Source organism: Girardinichthys multiradiatus, chromosome 23, assembly GCF_021462225.1.
Source record: "Girardinichthys multiradiatus isolate DD_20200921_A chromosome 23, DD_fGirMul_XY1, whole genome shotgun sequence".
Lineage (NCBI taxonomy): Eukaryota > Metazoa > Chordata > Actinopteri > Cyprinodontiformes > Goodeidae > Girardinichthys > Girardinichthys multiradiatus.
This window is the reverse complement of record NC_061815.1, coordinates 35,339,592-35,359,568: the sequence shown is the minus strand read 5'-3', so window position 1 is coordinate 35,359,568 and position 19,977 is coordinate 35,339,592. Positions and strand designations below refer to the sequence as shown.

The following is a 19,977-nucleotide window of genomic DNA, read 5'->3' as shown; positions in this document are numbered from 1 at the left end:
GCGCTGAACTGAAGCTCATCTTCCATTTATAACAAGTTAATTAAGACGACTGTTTCAGTATTTAGGCATCAGCATATAGACTGCTTCTGTCGCTAAACCACGTGAACGCGCACGTCCTAATGAAGTGGGCTGCCGTGCGCGCCTCCACAAGTCCCGATTCACAAAAGCAGCAGATCTGAGAGGCGCACACACAGCCCTGCTCATCCTGCTATACCGAAGCGGTGAAGAAACCGGAGAAGTTCGGCATCGTTCTGTTGGGTTTTCCCGTCTCCGTTTGGACCTCAACTCACCACAGAGATGAGACTTTTAAAAGTCACTTAAACCCATTTTATGGATTCTGTTCACTTCAGAAGCAGCTGATGTCCCACAGCTCATCGGATGCAGCAAATATGGCATAATTACATGCATTGGGTTCAGTTTCGCGTTGGGACATTCATCCCAGCTCGGACCCCGTGTCCAGGCAACTAGGGCCGAACAAGAGGCGAGGCGGTGGGAGGAAGGGGAGCAGTGAACCCGGAGCGGCTCAGCGGGATGGTGCGCCTCTGGAACTGTCTGCTGCTGGGATATCTGACCTGGAACCTGCGCATATCGGACGCTCAGGGGGAGTACTGCCACGGCTGGCTGGACACTAACGGGAACTACCATGAGGGCTTTCAGTGCCCGGAGGACTTTGACACCACGGACGCGACAGTGTGCTGCGGCTCCTGCGCTCTGCGCTACTGCTGCGCGGCCGCGGACGCACGGCTGGACCAGGGGGTCTGCACCAACGACAGGGAGGTGGACAACACGGAGTTTGCGCCGCGTAAGTCCGGAGTTAGGAGAGTTTTTATTGTCCAGTACTCTGAAGTACAGTGTCATTTTCAAACTACTGAAATCTGTTTTTATTATAGTATTGTAAAAATAGTATTCTGTGGAGCAGCAATGATTAAATAGTAATAATATCTGCATATTAAAAGTTTTCAACGTTTTCCAATAAGTTGACGTTATAGATGTATTTATTAAATTAGTTCTGGCAGATCTTTCAGGAGAGGTCAGAGGTCAGCGGAGAGTCAGGACAAGGCAGAACAGGTTAAATTTCAGAGCCATACAACTTTTTTTTTGGGGGGGGTGGGGTGGGGGTGGGGTTCAACAAAAAGACCACCCTGCAATCCTTTTAAATCGTAACAAAAAGAGGATTATTGTAAAAATGTAGTTGCAGAATCTCAATCCAACTTAACTTTTAGGTTCTGTTTCTTGCAAGTGGTTTCTCGTCGGCTTTGAACTTTTAGTGAGCTGCTCAAATTCAATTAATTCATGCTGTTTTAAAGTTGTATTTTCAGCATTATTTTGGCAAAGGAGTCTATTTTCCAAACCACCTGCTTTCATCTTAGTTCCAGATGCTTTTACCTCAGCACACTTTAGGCTGTTACTGGTGGAAAACCTGGATACGCTCTCATGATGCTGCATGTCTGCTTCTCAGTTGATGTTCATAAAGCACACAATTTTAAAATATTTTTCAAAAGAAATTAAGATGAAACTTGACGAAGTGGAGGTTGACTGGTTTCCAGAGTCCAGACCAGTTCTTGCACAAGCCTGCACTTTTGTGCTGCCAAACATAACTCGTTTTTAAGCTGAACTAATCACAACATTATTGTACTGGAAGACATTTCTGCAGCTTTTACAGACCGTGCTGAGGCGTTGCATTAGCCGCAGTGAGCTGTGTAGGTTTTAATGCTCTGCTGCCTAAATCTCAGAGGTTTTATCACTTTTCTTTCAATTTCCAGAAAGGAAACGCGGATAATTCCTGAACTGATTTCACCGTGTGTCTCATAAAATAAAAAATGCTCACAGATTTCCTTCCTGAGCGCAACCAGGCTTCATGAAGGGCAACTTGAGCTGTTTGTGTGTTCAGCAGGAATGTGTCCCTGTTTTGGTCAAAAGACTGCAAGGATTTAAAAAGAACAGCATGACATAAAGTGCTTTTTATAATAATGCATTTGTTTGGATAAAGTTCTTTGTGTACAGCTTAACTTCTTTGAAAAATTATCCATATCCCTTCGACGTCACATTTTATCATATTATAGCCACAAACCTTTATGTATTTTGCTGGGATTTAATGCAATAGACCACAAACTAGCATGTTATTTGGAAATGGATGGAAAAGATTACCATGGTTTTCAACAAATGAAAATCTGAAAAGTTAGGCTGGTGTTTATGTTCACTCCCCTTTAGTCTGACATCTTTAAATGAAAACTAACCCAGTGGCAGTTTTTGATATGGGCCTTATGGGCAGTTGCCCAGGGTGTCATTAGAAATTTGAGGAATGACCACCAAGTTAAAAAAAAATATGTCAGGTGTTGCTTGAAAGCATTTTCTATTGCTTTTATGCATGTCCAGTCAGTGGGGAGTAGGCATCCGCATCTGTTGAGAAGTGAACAAAAACTCAGTCCTACAATGTGATAAACACACTATCCCACAGTGAAACATGGTGGTGGCAACATCATGCTGTGGGGAGGCTTTCTACAGCAGGGTCGGAAAAGATGATCAGAGTTTAAAGGAGATAAATACAGGGCAACCTGGATGGAGAACCAGTTAGGGGCTGCAAAAGACTTAAGAGTGGGCAGGTTCCACCTTTGAACGGGGAAACAATCCTGAAGCTAAAGAGCAAAACCTTCAACTGAATAGTTTGAAACAAAGCAGTATTCAGGTGATAAAATAGTCCAGATAATTGAGAATCTGTTAACAGAATTGAAAACTGCTGTTTGCAGACACTCTCATCCAGTCTGTGAGGTTAAAGCTATTTTGCAAAAAAGAACAGGCAGAAAATTCTGTTTCTAGATGTGTAAAGTTGGTAGAGATGTATACAAAAAGCCCAGCAGCTGTAGTCACAACTAAAGGTGGTTCTAAAAAGTACTGGAGATTGGTTGCACTGGATTTTATTTAGGGGCTTTAGAATAAGGGAAGGGGGACAGAATACAAATTAATTTGACAATATTTCAGACTTTTACTACTAAAATATTAAAGATAATTTTCTTCTACTTCATAATTATTTACTAGATAAAATCACATGAAATACATTGACGTTTGCGGTGGTTGAGACAGTAAATGTAGGAATACTTCTGCAAAGCACTGTTTTTATTAAGTGCATATCACCAAGTCTAGTTTCTCCAGTGAGCGAATATAGGTGCATATAAGCAGTGGATACACTTCTATAACCTGATCATGAAATAAAAAAGTTTCAGAAAAGTGTCTCAAAAAATAGAAGGGTATTTTTTTCTTTACTATCTGACAGATATTAAGGTTTACCATCATGGCTGTAGATCTAACCTGCCTCGTCTCCTCTCACTCAGAGCCAATCTATGTTCCCTTCCTGATGGTGGGAAGCATCTTCATCGCCTTCGTCATCATTGGCTCCCTGGTGGCGGTCTACTGTTGCACCTGCCTGCGGCCCAAGCAGCCCACCCAGCAGCCCATCCGCTTCTCTCTGCGCAGCTGCCAAGGCGAGACTATCCCCATGATCCTGACCACGGCACCTCCGAGCCTACGTGCTCCATCTCGACAGTCCAGCACGGCCACCACCAGCTCCAGCTCGGCCGGTGGTGGTAGCTCCATGCGGAGGTTTTCTCTGGGGGGTCTGGGCCAGCAGCAGCATGGCTGCCTTGTGTCCGCCACAGTTTCCTCCTCAGCCTCCACTCCCACACAGACTCCACAAACTCTACTACCTCCACCACCACCTCCCCCCTACACATCGCCACCAGCGCCGATAACAGGAGGCCTCCAGCACCAACAACTGCAGCTCCACCAGCCCTCTCACCCCACACAGAACACCAGCTTCCTTCTTCCTCAGCAGTATTTCTTCCCCCTGCAGCCTGATGCCTTCACAGCATCCAAGGGCTTCACTGACTTTGGACAGAGCTGACAGGGATCCCAGCAGGGGTCAACAGGGGCTTTGAAGGAACTTCAGGAGGGCAGAGCATGAGTCAGTGGGGACAAACATGGCTGCCCAGCTTGTGATGTAAAGGACTCAGGCCAGGAGAATGAGTACACAGAGCAACCAACACAATAACAGGACTGTTGGGGACCATTTCTACTATTTTATGCACTTTTATAGTCAGCAGATCCCTGTGGTCTAACTAAAATCTTGTCCAGCTTCCTCAAAAAAACATGTTATGTTGTTTAATAAAAATATGTAATACAGCAGAGAAAAAAAAAAGACGTCTCAACGTAAAGATAAGTTTTTCTTTCTGAGGAAATGTGAGATGATTCCCTAATGTACGCTAATTAAAAGCAGTTTATTGTCAATGCTGTGGGTGTACAGGTGAGGTTTGTCAACCATTTGAACAAAAACAAGACTAGTCCTCATGGGTCATTCATATGAAATATTTAGAACGCCCTTTGATAGCTGCCATATTTTTTGAACATATGGATATTTAAAACAACTCTACAATACATAAAAAATTAAAATATTATAAAAGATATACCTAAAAAAAAGAAATAATATTTTAAAATTGTCTGTAAAATGTAATACTGCCGTTTTTCCAAGAGGAATTAAAAAGGACACCCCCACATTTACTCCGACCCGAAATTACACACAGCCGTTTCACATCAGATAAACATGAGAACATCATTTCTTATCATTCGGAAGGAGGTTTGTCCTGTTAAAACCGCAGACATTTAGTTTGGTATCCTGCAGACTGTTAAAGTGAGAGTGAACACCATGAGGAGATTCAAAGAGCTAACAGAGACAGCCAACAAGTCTGGTGAGGGATTTAAAGAGGTCTCAAAACATTTTTAAATCAGTTGTTCTACTTGAGGGAAAATATTCTACAAGTGGAGGACATTCAGAACAACTGCCAACATACCTAGGTCTGGCCAGTCAAACAAGTTCACCCTGAAAGCAGACCCTAAGATGCTAAAAGAAGTCTCCAAAAACCCTAATATGTCATTCAATGACCTACAGCAGGCTCTTGCTACTGTCAGTATAAAAGTGCATGCCTGTGCAAGCTGGACTTTCATGGGAGGTGTGCAAAGAAGAAAACGTTTGATCTTTGGGGGAAAAACAGGAAGGCCAGAGTAAGACTGAAGTTTGCAAGTGAGAACGTAGACACAGAGCAGACTAATTCTGTTTGGGAATGAAATCATCGTGTAAGAGGGTACATGAGGAGAAAGCAAGACTTGCTGTAAAAAAAAATTAAAGCTAAAGCAGAACTGGACCCTGCTGCCTCGCAAAACATACCAGTAAATCAACAAAAAGTGGCTAAGAATTTAGTAAAGGAAAGTCCCAGGGAGAGTCGAAGTCCAGACCTTTAAGTTATTTTGAGATTATTTGGAGTAGCTTGAATCAGACAGTAAATGGAAGAAACCCCTCAAACATCTCACGGCTGGAAGTGGAGTGGAGCAAACTTTCCTCAGACCGTTGTCAGGAACTGATAGATGGCTACAAAAAGGTTAGCTTTCCACATGTGTGAAGACCTTAATGTGTGAAGATGTGTTATTAAAGGACTTAAAGAACTGAATATATAATGGGGGTGGTGAGTGCTACAGTGGTAAGGCCAACACGGCAGCTCCCTACCTGCAGCTTCTTCTTGCGCCACGCTTCACGGCAGGAATGCAGAGCTCAGATCCGTCATTGTCAGTGCTCAATGAGCATAGCATGGTCAAGAGTGTTAAAAACAACTCCCTCCAGAAACAGGTTTAGGTTGCAACAGCAGCTACAGGATAGGCTCCACAAAGACCTTTCTGTTCCCTGGTTACCTGACTGTGAAACAGATCCGCATATAGAGGATACTTAAAATTACAGCTTTTATTTCACAAAATGCATCTTACAGAATGAGTTTCAGGCTGAACATCTGCAACAAATTTAATGTCTGTCCCCTGAAAGGAAAGTACAAGTTGGGAACACATTCCTTAGAAACTCATTAGAAAGATAATTAGTGCATTTGTGAGGTTAAATAAAAAGTCACCCTCTTTGCAGGAGTTCGTTCTGGTTTAGGTAAAAGAAAGTGGGAGTTTTATGAACTTTTGCCTCTTTTCTCAATCCTAAACCCCTGAAAACGTTTTAGAAAAACCACAATAACAAGATCAAGAACGCATTAGTTAGGATTCTTTAGATTTTCATGTAAATAAACCCTGTTGTTAGGATTTGTGGTCATTTTTCCAACGAAACCATGTATTCACCACCATGGTTAACAGCAGCCACAATAATTCATCTAAATTATGTCAAACAAAATAAGGAACAGTTTGACGTCTCTTTATTTGGGCCATCTTTAAATATCACAGGAAGTCAAGGAACAGAATAATTTTTACTGACGTCTTTATTACGGCGACCTGGGTTGACAGACCGCAATCAGATACATCAGATACATCAGATCTTTTGCTCCTTTCTGAAAATGTGGTCTCTCAAAGGAGTTTGTTAAAGTTTTAAATCATTTGAAGTGGCACACGTTCTACTTTGCCAACAGGACAGCATTGTCCCACCAGTGATTTAGATAAAAACAATTATTTTAGGTTTTCCCCCCTCACTGAATAAACTGAAATTAAAGTTTGGATTCTTCTAGAGGTTTCAGTGTGAGATTATGCTGCTACAAGATTAATTTAAGGCTTTTCACACATCTTTAACAGTGGTGCTGATAAATGTGGTCAAGAACTGTACATAAATAGACCTGGACCGGGCTTACGAAGCACAGGACCAATTGAAAATCCTGATAATGATGGGTCTAGAGGCCCAAACAGCAGTAAAATGGATCTTTTTTTAGATTATTGAAAGAGTGTAGATTCATCTGTGGGTTTTTTGTAACAGTAAGTAAAAAACCTAAATAATCAATGAGTAAGAGAAAAACTGTTTTCTTTGTTGTGGATTAATAAAAGTCTGGAACCTCAAATATTTTTTGGTACTCAATTTGATCTTTTTCCATATGTACCCAGTAAAGAATAACTGAACTAAACTTCATTCTTTTCCACAATATTGAACATGTGCTGGAACATAAATGTTGCTTGATAAATGCTACATCCATTTTAGTGTGAATTACCTAGAGGCCTCTTCAGTTAACGTGCTATCCTTGGATCACTTCAAAAGATGGCAACCATTGTATTTTTAGAGCAAATACAGCCGAGGCTAACACAGGGGCCTTTAGTATGAAACAGGGTAATTAATCTGGAGGCTCATTTGTTACATTCCTTGTGAGATTACACAATTGATACTACAGCAAAAATGAATCAAAAGTCTGTATTTGGTTTATAATCTTGGATTTCCTTGTGGTGTTTGTCCTCCCTTTCCCTGCTACTGTTGCTTTTATAGATACACCAATCAATGCAGTGTGATTAAAAAATAATCGGATGAGGGTCAGGGTCATTTCTACAAGCCTGGAGCACATTTTGTTTCCTGTTTTATGTGTTAAAGCGTGGGAAGAAAAAAATAGAATCTGCAGGTCCAACCACAAAGAAAACCAGAAATCGATATCGGCCAGGAAAAGCCTAATCTATGCAGCTGTAGTTGCTAAGCCATAGATGCCACAGTGATGACCATCTGTACATGCACAAGAATCAAACCGTGTGTTTTGCACTGTTCCTCCATGATTGTAGAGTTTATTTCAGTAGTCCTTCATGGCAGTAAAAGACAACACTTATTAGGTTTGCAGTCCCAACATGCAGAACAATCATTGAACAAAAGAACAGAACTGAATCGGACATTAAAAAGAACAATTTAAAGGTGCATTTTTAATCATCTTTTGCAAAGTGATCAACACTCGAGGGAGATCCAGAGTAGTACAGTTAACATGTCAGAGAACAGTTTGTGTTATCCATTCATGCAGCCCACGACCTTCACAGACAACGTTTTATGTTCTAGGCAGAAAAGAAAAAGCGAAAGTCCAAGCCTTCCACCACGACGACATCCACATTCAGCTGCTTGGAAAATTCCAACAACCAGTTTTTACGCTATTAACGAGCAGAAAACATGAAAAGTATCTGAAACTCAAAACACAAAAGAGCATTCCTGTAGAGCAGAGGTACGTTGTATGAAGAAAAACAAGTTAGAAACATACACACTGTTTAGAAATTAGAAACTAGATCATATTAACAACTGGTGGAATGGTACATTTAGTGTATTGTGCAACACTTTGTGTAAATGCGAACTGAAACTCACACACACACACACACACAGCCTCTCACAGTCATCCTGCACACAGACTCACTCACTCCTCTGTATGGGCCATGCAGCAGCACACACATATATAAATTAGAACTATACCTGAAGTCGTGCAGAAGGACAACTGGAGCGAGCATCAACACACACACACACACACAGAGATAATAAAAGAAACACAACAGGACTCCCAGTCTCACAGAGGACACATACATGCAGTCCACTCACACACACATACAGCACATGCACATGCAGGCTATGAAGTGACACGCACAGTCAGAAATCTGATCTCCCATAGGGAGAAGAAAGCAATCACACAGACACTGATCAGTCGAATATAAATAAAACAAGCTGGACTAATAATATTCATATTAATAATAACGAGACATTGAAGAAAGCTCAGTTTCCACATCAGATCTATTCTACTCTGCCAAAAATTAAAAGATACAGACGATTCATTACAAAGCCAATCAATGCAAAAGTCGTAGATCTCCAATATAAAAATACAAATTCACAAAAGAACTACAGAGACAAAGTAGTTTTGATACTGTCGTGGAGTTTCCTGGCTAATATTTCTCTCCCTTAAGCTAATGGCACTTATGTTAGAAGGGATAAAATCTGCATTTTTATGGGAAACACTACCACTATTGTGAGCTTACCTTCAGCTCAATTCTGAAGGAGCAGTTTTTAACACTGCAGGAGTGCAATACTGTGGAGTTCAGACAGTGGTCTTGTCTTTATTTGAGTGTGTGAGAGAGAGCTTCCAAGTAGCACTAAATTATTCTTGGCAATCTTCTTCTTCTAAGAGGGAAAAGTTTCAGGTAGGCACCGCCGTGATTGTTGAGACAGGAGTGATGTGTGGAATGCGATTCTAGGTCGAGAGCCAAGCTCCGGCTGTTAAAAGAGGAGGAAACAGGAGTACTGTCAGCTTTAAAATAAAAATCTAAAACAATTAAAAGACCAGGCACGGTATCTACATGTTTAAAAGCTGAAACTAAAAACCTAAATAAGCGCGAGCTAAAATAACAAACAGGGACGAAGGCATGAGCAGATGTAAGGCGTCACACGAAATGCTCACTTAAGTGCAAAAAGAAATGAAAACATTACAAACATTTGCTCTGAAGTGGTCTGGAGAACATTTATCTGCGTTTGGTATAAAATTGTCCAAATTCACTAGTACTTGGACGATTGTATACACGACTGCTCTTTGGCAATCTTTTACAAGTTTGATTCGTCTGAACTGCCCGCTGTCCTGTGGTTTTACCTCTGTACTAACAGTGTTTAGGTGTGGTTTATTACAATGATTTTAGGCTTTGTGGCTCAGTGCTAAAAAGCTTTCATTCAAAAGGAAGGAAGAAGAAGTTCGCTCTGACAAAACTGAGCGAGAACAGTGAAGAACTTCAGACCAAAAAACGCACAGTGCTCATCAATTCTGCTGGACACACAAACACAGCTGATAGTGAACACAGTTGGTCTCCTGCCTTGTGTTTTTTTTTTTTCTTCCACAATTTTCAAAGAGTTTTCATTGTTCCTCAGTTCATCTATTAGTCCATAGTTTTCCTTCAGTGCTGGAAGTTTACACTCCCACCACCGCCTCTTTCTGTTAAATATCCCCGGCGGATGACGGCAGCTGTGGCTCCAAACGGTCCGGCTGGGAACAAGAAGGGCGGCGGCTCACCACTCGTTGGTCCTCTGTTTGGTGGTGTCGTACGCTCTGATGACCTCAGACTGAGACACCACTCCGTTCTCGTCTTGAGAAAAGGCGTAGCCGTCTGAAAACAGAGCGACACATTTAAAGCTAAAAAGAAGCAAAGATTGAAAACACAGGGCACAAAATGAACAAGAGCCTGGAGTAATTATCTGGGGAAATACTAGAGCTGCCACGATATTATGGTTGAATATTTTGATTAACTTACACTTTCCTCACTACTCTCTGTGAGGTTTAGCATCTTGGTCCCTAATATCTAATGTTGAAACCACATATATTTTATCTACAGGGTTTAAAAACCCCAAACCTTTTTTCGCACTATCTCACTAGATCAAAACCCTCCAGTTTTAGGTCAGGTACAGTTTTCAAAATTATTTCCACTAAATGCCAGATTTGTTTTTGTTTGATTCAGATTAATTTCCACAGTGTTTGGTAAAATTGCCTTTAAACTGTATGACTTGGGTGAAAGGTTCTGGGGATCATTCCACGAGCTTCCCACAATAGTTTGCTGGAATTCTGGCCCATTCCTCCTGACAGAACATGTGCGCCAGAGGCAGGTTGGTGGGACACCTTTCCAGATCTATTTACAGGTTTTCCGTATGACTCAGATCAGAGATTTGTTATGGCCGCCCTAAACTTGACTTTGGAGTCCTTAAGCCACTTTGTAACTAATTTTGCTGTGTGCTAGGGGTCACTGTCCATTTAGAAGTCCCATCTGTGCTCATGTTTCAAGTTCCTGGTTGATGTCTTGAGATTTTGCTTTAATATTTCTACATCATGTGGTTTTCCTATGATGCAATCTATTTTGTCAGGAACATCAGTCCCTCTTGAAGCAAAATACCCACAGAACATGATGCTGCCACCACCGTACTTCAAGCTTTTCCCTTTTTTCCCCAAATATAAAAATGGCCATTATGGCCAAACACTTCAGTTCCATCAGACCATTGGATGTGTCGCTTAAAATTAAGGTTTCTCTTCCTGAGTGGATTCAAAGATGTAATCTAGCTTTTTCACTGCTTTTGGTGAAATGGCTTCTTCCTTTCTGGGCAATTATCCACAGCACTTGTTTTGCTTTTGATAATGACACAATGACTGCAATTTAATATATTGTGCAAGTCTAGCAAGTACGTAAAGCTATTTTGTCAAAAACTACAACAGCTCCTAAGAAAACCATTTTTGAATTAAATTACTGAAATAAAATAACTTTTCAAGGCTTTACTAACTTACTGAGCCCCTGCAGGTTTTCAGTGTTTCAGTTCAATGATGTTAATAGGTTTAGTTACCTTTGTACAGATAATGCACATAAACAGCTCCTCTTAGTTTTATTTTAATAATTCTTAAATAATTTATTAACTCAAAGGAGACAAAAAATGCTGGCAGTTTTAAATGTTTATCTTTTGCTATGTTTGTATTTAAGAAGCAGTAACACTAAATTTAAATAAAAAGATAAAAGAAAAAAACTTTATCTAATCTCTCTTTGTTTTTGGTAAAATAACAGATGGGAAAATCAACATAACTTTTTAATAATGAGCTCTTTAAAAGAATAATAAAATTATTTCAGGCAGACATTTCTGTTAAACCTGAATAATGTGGTGAATCTGAAAAACACAAAATCTCCCCACACGGTTCATCTGTACAGTAAAGCTGAACTATTATCTACACCTTCACTCCCCTACAGGGTCTCAAGTGACCTTTGGCCCCTGACTCACCTTCAGGTGTCAAATGACTCGCTCAGTGCCCGGCGGCCAGCGGGCCTGTTCAAAGGACCCCGCTGAGACGAGTGCAATGTGAGGGAATAACAGCGCAACATTTCATCATTTCATCGTTATCTGGCTTTACTGAGCTTAACTCAGGACACACTGAGGCACACGGCGAGGAAGGAGCGAGAAATAAGGCTACAAGGAGGAGAGACAGGCGTCTATCGAGGAGCTACAGAGGGACTGAGGCTTAAATAGGGATGAGGTGTGAATAATGAATCAAAAAGGTATCACACAACAACGATTTCATCCCCACCTATAGGACAAACAAAAAACAAGCTGATCAGACAAAAGACAAAAAAGAACAGAGAAACACACAAAACAGAAAAATAAAACCCATGCCTAAGGAGAAAGTGGACCGTTTGACAGCTAAAACTGAATGTTTTGAAACTAAATGTAAAAGTACTTTATTCTGATTTTGCACTGGGGCCAGATTTCTCTCTGTTATGAAGGAAGAATTGTTTCAATAACAGATAATGACCTGAGCTTATGATTAAAAACAGAAAAGGAATGTATAAACAGTTTTTTGGCAAACTTACTGCTCTATGATTTAAGTCCAGTCCCAAGAGAAATAAACAGTATTTCAGCAGATTACTCTATTTATCAGCAGTGAGCCATGTGACAAGACAGGGCTAAGAAGCCTTATAAGCTAATATGCAGCATCAGCAATGCTATCTGAAGTAGCCACCTTGAGTATATGCCAATCATTTATTTTTTGTTTGGTCCAAGTTGATTAAAGGATAGAGATGTAAAGACTTTTCAAACAACCCAAATAAAAAAATGTTCAAACTGTCAGGCAACGTCAGTAAAGAAATTACAAGCTTTACATAGCTTGCAACTTTCTTTATGAAAATAATTATAATGAGTGTTGATGTGTCCCAGTGGAATGAGATAAAAAGGCTCCATTAAAACGCATCCCTGTGATAAAGGATAATGAGGTATTTGGGGGTAAACAAATAACACCAATATGCACCAATAAACCGCCTGGTGATCAGACCCTGACAACTTTATGCCCGACAAGCCCTCATATCTGATTCAGAAACTAACATTTCACCTGTTTTCTAATGAGGGGACACATCATATCTGGTAGCACTGATGACAACATTGAGTATTTTACGATCAGTAAAAGCTATTAGTTACTATTAGTGTTTTAAAGTTACACAGTTATTACATCAAAGTTGGTCCGTTCTATATCTTTAAAAAGTCTAATTTCTATGTGTGACAGATCATGTAGGTGTACAATGTTGACAGACCCACTTACTCTACAGGGAATAGACCCCGAGATCCATATCTACAGTTAGTAATGCTGACCGTTTATAGTTTGAAAGGATTTTGTAAAATAAAATATATATCTTGTGATAAGGCATTATGATTTGTGCATAAAACAAGTTGGTGAGCTTTAATTCGTTCTCCAGAAGAGCAAAGAAGATATGCCTTAAATCATATATTTGGCTATTATTTGTAGACTGCTCTGTCTCTAACCTTGGAGGATTTTACTTAAATTTTTATAACAGAGAGAGAAAGCTCTGCAATTTTACGCTTTTTTGGAGAAATCATTTTTATTTTAGTTACTGTTAAAATGACTAAATGGACCCGATTGGTGTTTCTCTACGTATGACAACTGCTTCGAAAATATATCTGCCTTGAGAAATAAACGGAAAGGAATCCATGAACATAAGATGGCAAAAAATAAAACAAATAAAAACAAAGGAGGTATGGTAATGGTGACAAACTGTGATCCAGAAGTTACTAGCAGTTAGGGTGGAGTTTATCTCTTCCTCCTTGCTTCTCTTTGGTCTTTTATTTATATTTCTTTGCTTAAAATGCACTGAGCCGGGTCGTCCATTCTTTCTAAACCATTACGGAACTACCTGAATAACAGGAAAAAGAAAGCACAGAGAAGAGAAGAATTTCTGAGCAACTTACGGAGAAGGTTCTGCTGCATGGATTCGGAGCGGTACAGCGGGACCGTGCTCTTCTTGAAGACGTTCTTCAGGAGCTGGGCCCTCTCCGTCAAACTGCACACACAGAAACATTGAAAGTGTTGGCCGCCTGCAGAGCATCAGAGCCAGACATAGTGACCCCTACATCAAGTAACTTCAAGCACCTTCAGAGCGCTTAGACATACCAACCGCTGGTTCAAACATCATGCAGAGAGACTAAACTGTGGAGACAAAAGAAGAATGGCCAAACGAGAGCCTGGGGAAGCATGTGAAACAGCAGGGCGTCCAAAAGGAATTCGTGTACATATGTGGGACAAGACATGCATGTGCGTACAAGAAAATCATGTGTTTGTATGTGTTATGTATTTGCAGGATCACACACAAACACCCAACAGCCTGCTGGGAGTTGGACAGCAGCCAGTCAGGAGGCTGTTTTTCAGCCTGCAGGAGATCTCACACTGAAGAGCTCCGTGTTGATGCGTGCAGCAGATCTCAGACCCCAAAGAGCAGAGGAAAGCTTCCTCGACTAATACACTATAATGCTGTATGACTTTAATTAGGTGGAGGGCTTTTGCTCTGAAATCCAGTGTTCCATATTTTGATGGAAAAAAGGGAGAAAACCACCATTATGACATGATTACTGATATTACAGCCAGACTCCTGCAATTTAGAAGCAATTTTAAGATTTCTTTTCTCCACACAGGACCGTTGTTGGCAGAGTAGCTGTGAGTGTTCGTGACATTTTCGTGACAATAAGATGATTCTTGCTCCTAACTGACATTGGAAAAAATGATTCATATTTTGTCAAAAAGGCGAGAACAGCTAAACCTTCAATTGTGTGGTTATGATAAGGTCAGGAGAGAGATCACTTTCTGAGATTATTTTTTTACACCGCTAATCACAGACGTGAATGAAATTCAACAAAATCCAAGAAAAACCGACTTCGCTTTTTCTAAGTGCAGATTTAGTTACTATAAAATTATTTAAAACCATTTCTTTTCTGAGATATTTTATGTAAACTGAAGCAGGAATTTGCACATGTACAGGATCAAAGTGTGGGTTGTTGTGGAAACGTTTTCCCAAAAATGATCAGAGTGGCAGAGGAAGTCTTCTCTAAACATCAGTGTTTTGGTATTATTAATAATATACATTTTCTTGTCCAAAGATTGTTGCCATGATGTATTTTTAGGACTGCTCTACTAAAAGTTAAGGTACAAAGTCTCAACAGTTGGGGTGTAATGGTTTATATATTCATGGTTAATCTTCATAGTATTGATGTAACTTACAGCCCCATAAAATTAGACAGAATAAGTCAATCACAGGGAGCCATCAGTCTTATTTAGAAGGGGACGGGTGTCTGTCTTGCTTTTTTGTTTGGCACCTTGACAGAAAATGAGTAGGTGAATCTACTATCTAAAGCACTTCACACCAAAGAAATGCAAAAAAAAATGTTAAGGACTAAAACAAGTAAAAAGAAACGTAGCATTTGACATCGGTTCCTTCTTGCTATTGTACTGTGATGTTTACATACAGTTACACCTCAAGTAAACAGGTGCAAAAAAGTGGGTTTTTTTTTTGACTGGTTGCCATTTTTTAAACTACTCGCTCACTACTGCTACTCACTATTTAACAAACGTGATGTTTAGTCTTCCACTATGCACACGTGTTGTTAGGTCACTGAAGCCATGCAGATAGGAGTGAACCCAAGAGAAGTGAAATAGTGTGTAACTGTACCTCTTTCCATGCACTACTGCTCCAGGGTCCTTGGATAAAGCCTCCAGCTCTTGCACCTCATCCACCAGGGTTTTGAAACACGCCTTCTTCACACTGTAAATCAAACAAGCACTAAAATAAACAGCGTGTTGAACATACTTCACCGTGACGAGGTGTTCAGAGACTGACGCATTAAACAACGCATAAAGGGAAATGAAGCGTCCGGGTTGTTAAATTATTTCTGACACACTGAATCTGTTGATGGAGGATGTCGACTTGACATCTCCTGCTGAACATTCACAGAATGGAAAACCTAGGAAGTTTGTTCAAAAAGTCAAAGCAGCAATTTCTCCTGGCGATAGGAGAGATACTAGAGGAATTTCCTGTGAGAGCGATTGGGGAGCGAGCGGAAAGGAGAGAAAACTCACGCTTTGTAGGCCACGTCGAAGATCAGCGAAGTCACCGGGATGAAGAACAGGCCCATCCAGAAGACTCCTGAGCTGAACATCATTTTCGCCTGCAGGGCACACACACACACACACGCACAAATTTAATCTGAGGTCACTGTGGACAGTACAGAGTTGGGAGATCTTAAAGAGAAGAAACACTTGATAAACCTGAACAACAATCCCTATCCTCCTCAGTGTCAGACAACAGCCCAAAACAAGCTGTTCTTGTGCTGAAATGGAGAATATGGGTTCAGATAACTTGCTCAAGGTGGGTTAATTGGCCATGAAATATTTGCTGGCATAAAATCTCAAACAATTATAGTGCCTTCCAAAGATATCTATACCATTTTTTTTGTGTCACATTACAATCTCGAACTTTAATGTATTTTATCGGGGGCTTTCATGCCACAGAGCAACAAAACGTAGAGCATCATTGTGAAGCACAAGGAAAAGGATAACTATTGTTCAAAATGTTTTACAAATAAAACCTTAATGTTGTGGTGTGCATATATCTTTATCCCCACTTATTCCCCTCAATAAAATCCAGAACAACCAATTGTCTTGAGAGGGTGACCTACTCAGTATATAAAGTCCACCTGTATGCATGTGGTTTAATCGTAGCATAAATACAGATGTTCTGTATCTTGAACGTCTCAGCGGCCAGGAGGCCAATATTACCAGTGACTGACAGCACAGTTAGTTGTGGACTGTATGATTCTGGCCTTTATGGAAGAAAATGGTGGTTTGCCACCAGCCAAGCAGGGGACCGATCCAGTGTTTAAGAATACGGTCTGGTCAGATGAGATTAAAATTGAGCTGCAAAATGCTCTGTTTGGTGGGAAATGAATACTGCACTTCACATTGAACACAGCCCCCCTAGGTGAAAAGTGGTAGGGGTGGTATCATTATGGGGTGTGAATGTTTTTCTTCAACAGGAATAGGAAAGCTGGCGAGAGCTGACAAGAAATGGTTTGATTAGGACAAAGGTTCCCCTTCCAGCAGGACAACAACCCTAAACATACAGAACTTCAAGAGGGTGGACTTTAACAAAGCTCATTAAAGTGTTAGAGTGGTCCCGTCCAAATATAGCCCTAAATCCGTTTAAGAATCTGTGGCGAGACTTGAGAATCAACGTTTAAAGATGATTTCCATCCAGTGAAACTGGGCTCAAGGTTTTTGTTTTAATTGATTGGGTAAAACTCTGTAGATGTGCAAACCTGAGACATACCACAAAGACTCGCAGCTATAAAGTATTCACTCTGGGGGCTGAATCCAAATGCACACCACATTTTTCACTTTTATTAGTAAAAAAAAAAAAAAAAAAAAAAGAAATGAAACCATGGGTCATTTCCCCTCTACTTCACTACTTTGTGTTGCTCTATCACAAAGTCCCAATAAATATTATCAGTGGTAGTGGTTGAAATGTGACAAAATATCAGAAAGTTCAATAAGTAATAAAACTTTTGAAAGACACAATAATGGTATGCCTACCACTGTTTCCAGACCTAACCCCCTCTCAAAATGCTCTTTTAGATCACTCAAGTCTTTAATAAGGAAGTTCTTTACCATTTAAAAACTCTAAGGAACATATATTTACTTTATGGCTGATGGGTTTTAGCTTCCGTGTGACCTGGACGTTGTGGATCGCCATTGTGGAGGCACAAAGCCTTTTAGATTATCCTGTTTTCTTTGGCCCACCATACTGAAACTATTTGTCATTACATGTCTGAGTTACAACCCGTGTTCCTTCTATTGTAATGTGCCACTTGTTGAAACTGCTGCGACCCCTTGAAAGTGCCTTTCCTGAAACGTGACAGCGCGACCCATGGGATGCACGCACACACGGATCACTGTCAAAACTATCAAAGCACTCAGGTTAGCCCAAATTACCTAATCTGTTCACCATTACCTGCAAACTGGCTTTGATGTCTGACATAACACCCAAAACAGCAGGAAATCAAAAATGGCTTTTTGCTACAGGAATGAATAAAAGTTTTCTGTGGCACCCAGGGACTAAAAACGTGTGAGGAAAAGTTGCGTTGAAGCACAAGTTATTTTCACGTTAGTTTTGAAATTTTGCAGGCCCCTTGGGAACATTTAGAAATGCTTTTTCTTTATTATTATTTTTGGGGTTTGGGTGAGTTTAGTTATTTTCATTTTCATTAAGCCTATTAAACATTTTCAAGGCGCTGTTTAAACTGTCTACAGAGCCTTTTCAAAAATAAACCAGGAGTGTATTCTTGGCAAACACCAGTTCAATCTATGACACATATTTATTTATGCAACTGTCTGATTGAGCTACAAATTAAGTTAATTAGGTTACAGAATATAATTCAAAAACTTATAAAAACTTTAGGTGTAACATAGAAAACTACAGCCGTGGAAACTTTAAGTAACAAAGTCAAGCTAATAGAGGGCATTTTTCATTTTGACGTCAGCTTCAAAATCCAAACAAACCAGAACGGTTCCAAACAACAAATGTTTGTCTGCAGGCATCTGGAAAGGCTCCATGACTTTGAACGGGTCTAGCAGTGTTGGTGGATGCAAGAATGTCTCATTCCACGGGGCCCCTGGGAGCTCGGGGGGGTGAGAGAGGTCCAGGGAGCGAGGCTGTATTTTTAGGACAAACTAATAAACTTGTCTGGCTGGACAGACAGTAGTGTCCTCTGACAGGGAGGGGGTGTTTTGACAAGCCATCAGCAGCCCCCCTTTCTTATGGCCATAGAAAGTCACAGACACACACAGAGGTTTGGCCAAAACACTGAACCCCTAGTTGCCTAATGGTCTATAGGTGTGTGTCTGTGTGAATGCGACTGAGTCTGGAAGCACTTTGACTGGTTCAGATAAATATAGCATATAAATCTCATCTCACAAATAGGCAATTAATAATTTAAGGTTAAATTAAGTCAATGAGTTCAGCATGCAAAACAAAGGGCCCATAAAAATTTAAAACACAAATTCGGGATTATATTAGGAAAAACACAAATCAATCAGCCAGTGATCGGAATATGTCGATTCTCTCGACTGGTTTTGATCAGCAGGTCAAACATTAAAAGATGATGCGAAGAAACAAACTATTCGCATAATTATAAAATTTTTACTATTATTATTTTGTGTGGTAAATTTTTTACTTTAATAAGACCATCAAGTCATTTCAAGTAAAGGCTGCTGAAGTCCAGTCACTAGTGTTCAAGTCAAAGTCAAGTCTCAAGTCATCAAATCTGAAACTTGAGTCAAGTCATCAAGTCAAAGTCCACCTCTGGAAAGTAGCGCACTGGAGAGGGGAACGCACACCGTGAGAAGGCTCCTTTATAGAGATTTTGTTATTTTACTAAATAGATTCAAATCAAAACTGCTAAGAGAATTTCTAAAAGAAGGAGAAGAATCAAGACTTTTCAGACTTTAACAAAGAACGGTACAGATGAAAAATGTCTTTAGAGCTCTGTTATGTCAAACTGCTGTCAGGATCAAGCCACAATGAAACAACCCTTGTTGGGTCTCGTCAGCAGCATTTGAACCATCCATTTGTCAAAAACACAATCTGTTCTCTTCATCTTACTTAACCAAGAATAATTAACAACAAATGTCATTTCTTACACTTTACAATACAAACATAGAACATTCTTTACTATGTGCCAGTTTGTACCAAGGGTTGTTTGACAAATGATGACTAAAAGCAATCTACTATATTGCATTCACAATCTACTGTAACAATGTGATTTTACAGTGCTGCAAAACAATTAGGACATCCCATAAAATATTCAGTTCTTTATTAGGAGATGTTCAAATATAGATGTGTAATCTTATTTGGTATTTATTTCTGGAGAAGAAAGAAATTTAAAGACAACCAAATGAAAAGTGTTCTACTCATTAAACAAAAACTAAACAAAAATACCAACATCCTGCATCATCATAGCTGTTCTTACACTCTTCGGCTGAAATAACTTCCGTGAGATGCTTTTTGTAACATCTACCAGTATCTAACATCAATCTGAGGAAAGTTTGCACCGCTCCACACTTTCAGGTGTGAGATATTTGACAGTTACTTGCATATACACCCTGCTTCAAGTCAACTCACATCATCTGCATCAGATCATGATCTGTGACGTTTCATGGCCCAGTTCTGCTCCATCTTAATTTTTTTTATTTATTTCTAGGCTATGGTTCTTGACCGGAGAAGGGTGGCTTGTCCTCTTCAGGTTGGAGGGGAGTTCCTGCCTCAAGTGGAGGAGTTTAAGTATCTCGGGGTCTTGTTCACGAGTGAGGGAAGAATGGAGCGGGAGAT

General features: G+C 40.1%; 2 protein-coding genes across 2 annotated transcripts in view; one reads left to right on the top strand and one right to left on the bottom strand.

Moving 5' to 3' along the window:
- The first annotated feature begins 189 nt into the window (after positions 1-189).
- Positions 190-6,860, top strand: shisa3 (shisa family member 3). Its single transcript, XM_047353414.1, has 2 exons — positions 190-802; positions 3,330-6,860. Exons 1-2 carry the CDS (start codon positions 532-534, stop codon positions 3,896-3,898), a joined length of 840 nt encoding a protein of 279 aa, XP_047209370.1. The 5' UTR covers positions 190-531; the 3' UTR covers positions 3,899-6,860.
- Positions 6,861-7,533: 673 nt separating this feature from the next.
- Positions 7,534-19,977, bottom strand: part of atp8a1 (ATPase phospholipid transporting 8A1) — a 114,498-nt gene continuing 102,054 nt past the window's right edge. The window contains exons 34-37 of the mRNA XM_047353416.1: positions 15,672-15,760; positions 15,265-15,357; positions 13,514-13,605; positions 7,534-9,894 (exon numbers count right to left, since the gene is read on the bottom strand). Of these exons, the coding sequence (XP_047209372.1) occupies positions 9,797-9,894; positions 13,514-13,605; positions 15,265-15,357; positions 15,672-15,760 (372 nt within the window). The 3' untranslated portion in view covers positions 7,534-9,796. The remainder of the gene's footprint in view (positions 9,895-13,513; positions 13,606-15,264; positions 15,358-15,671; positions 15,761-19,977) is intronic.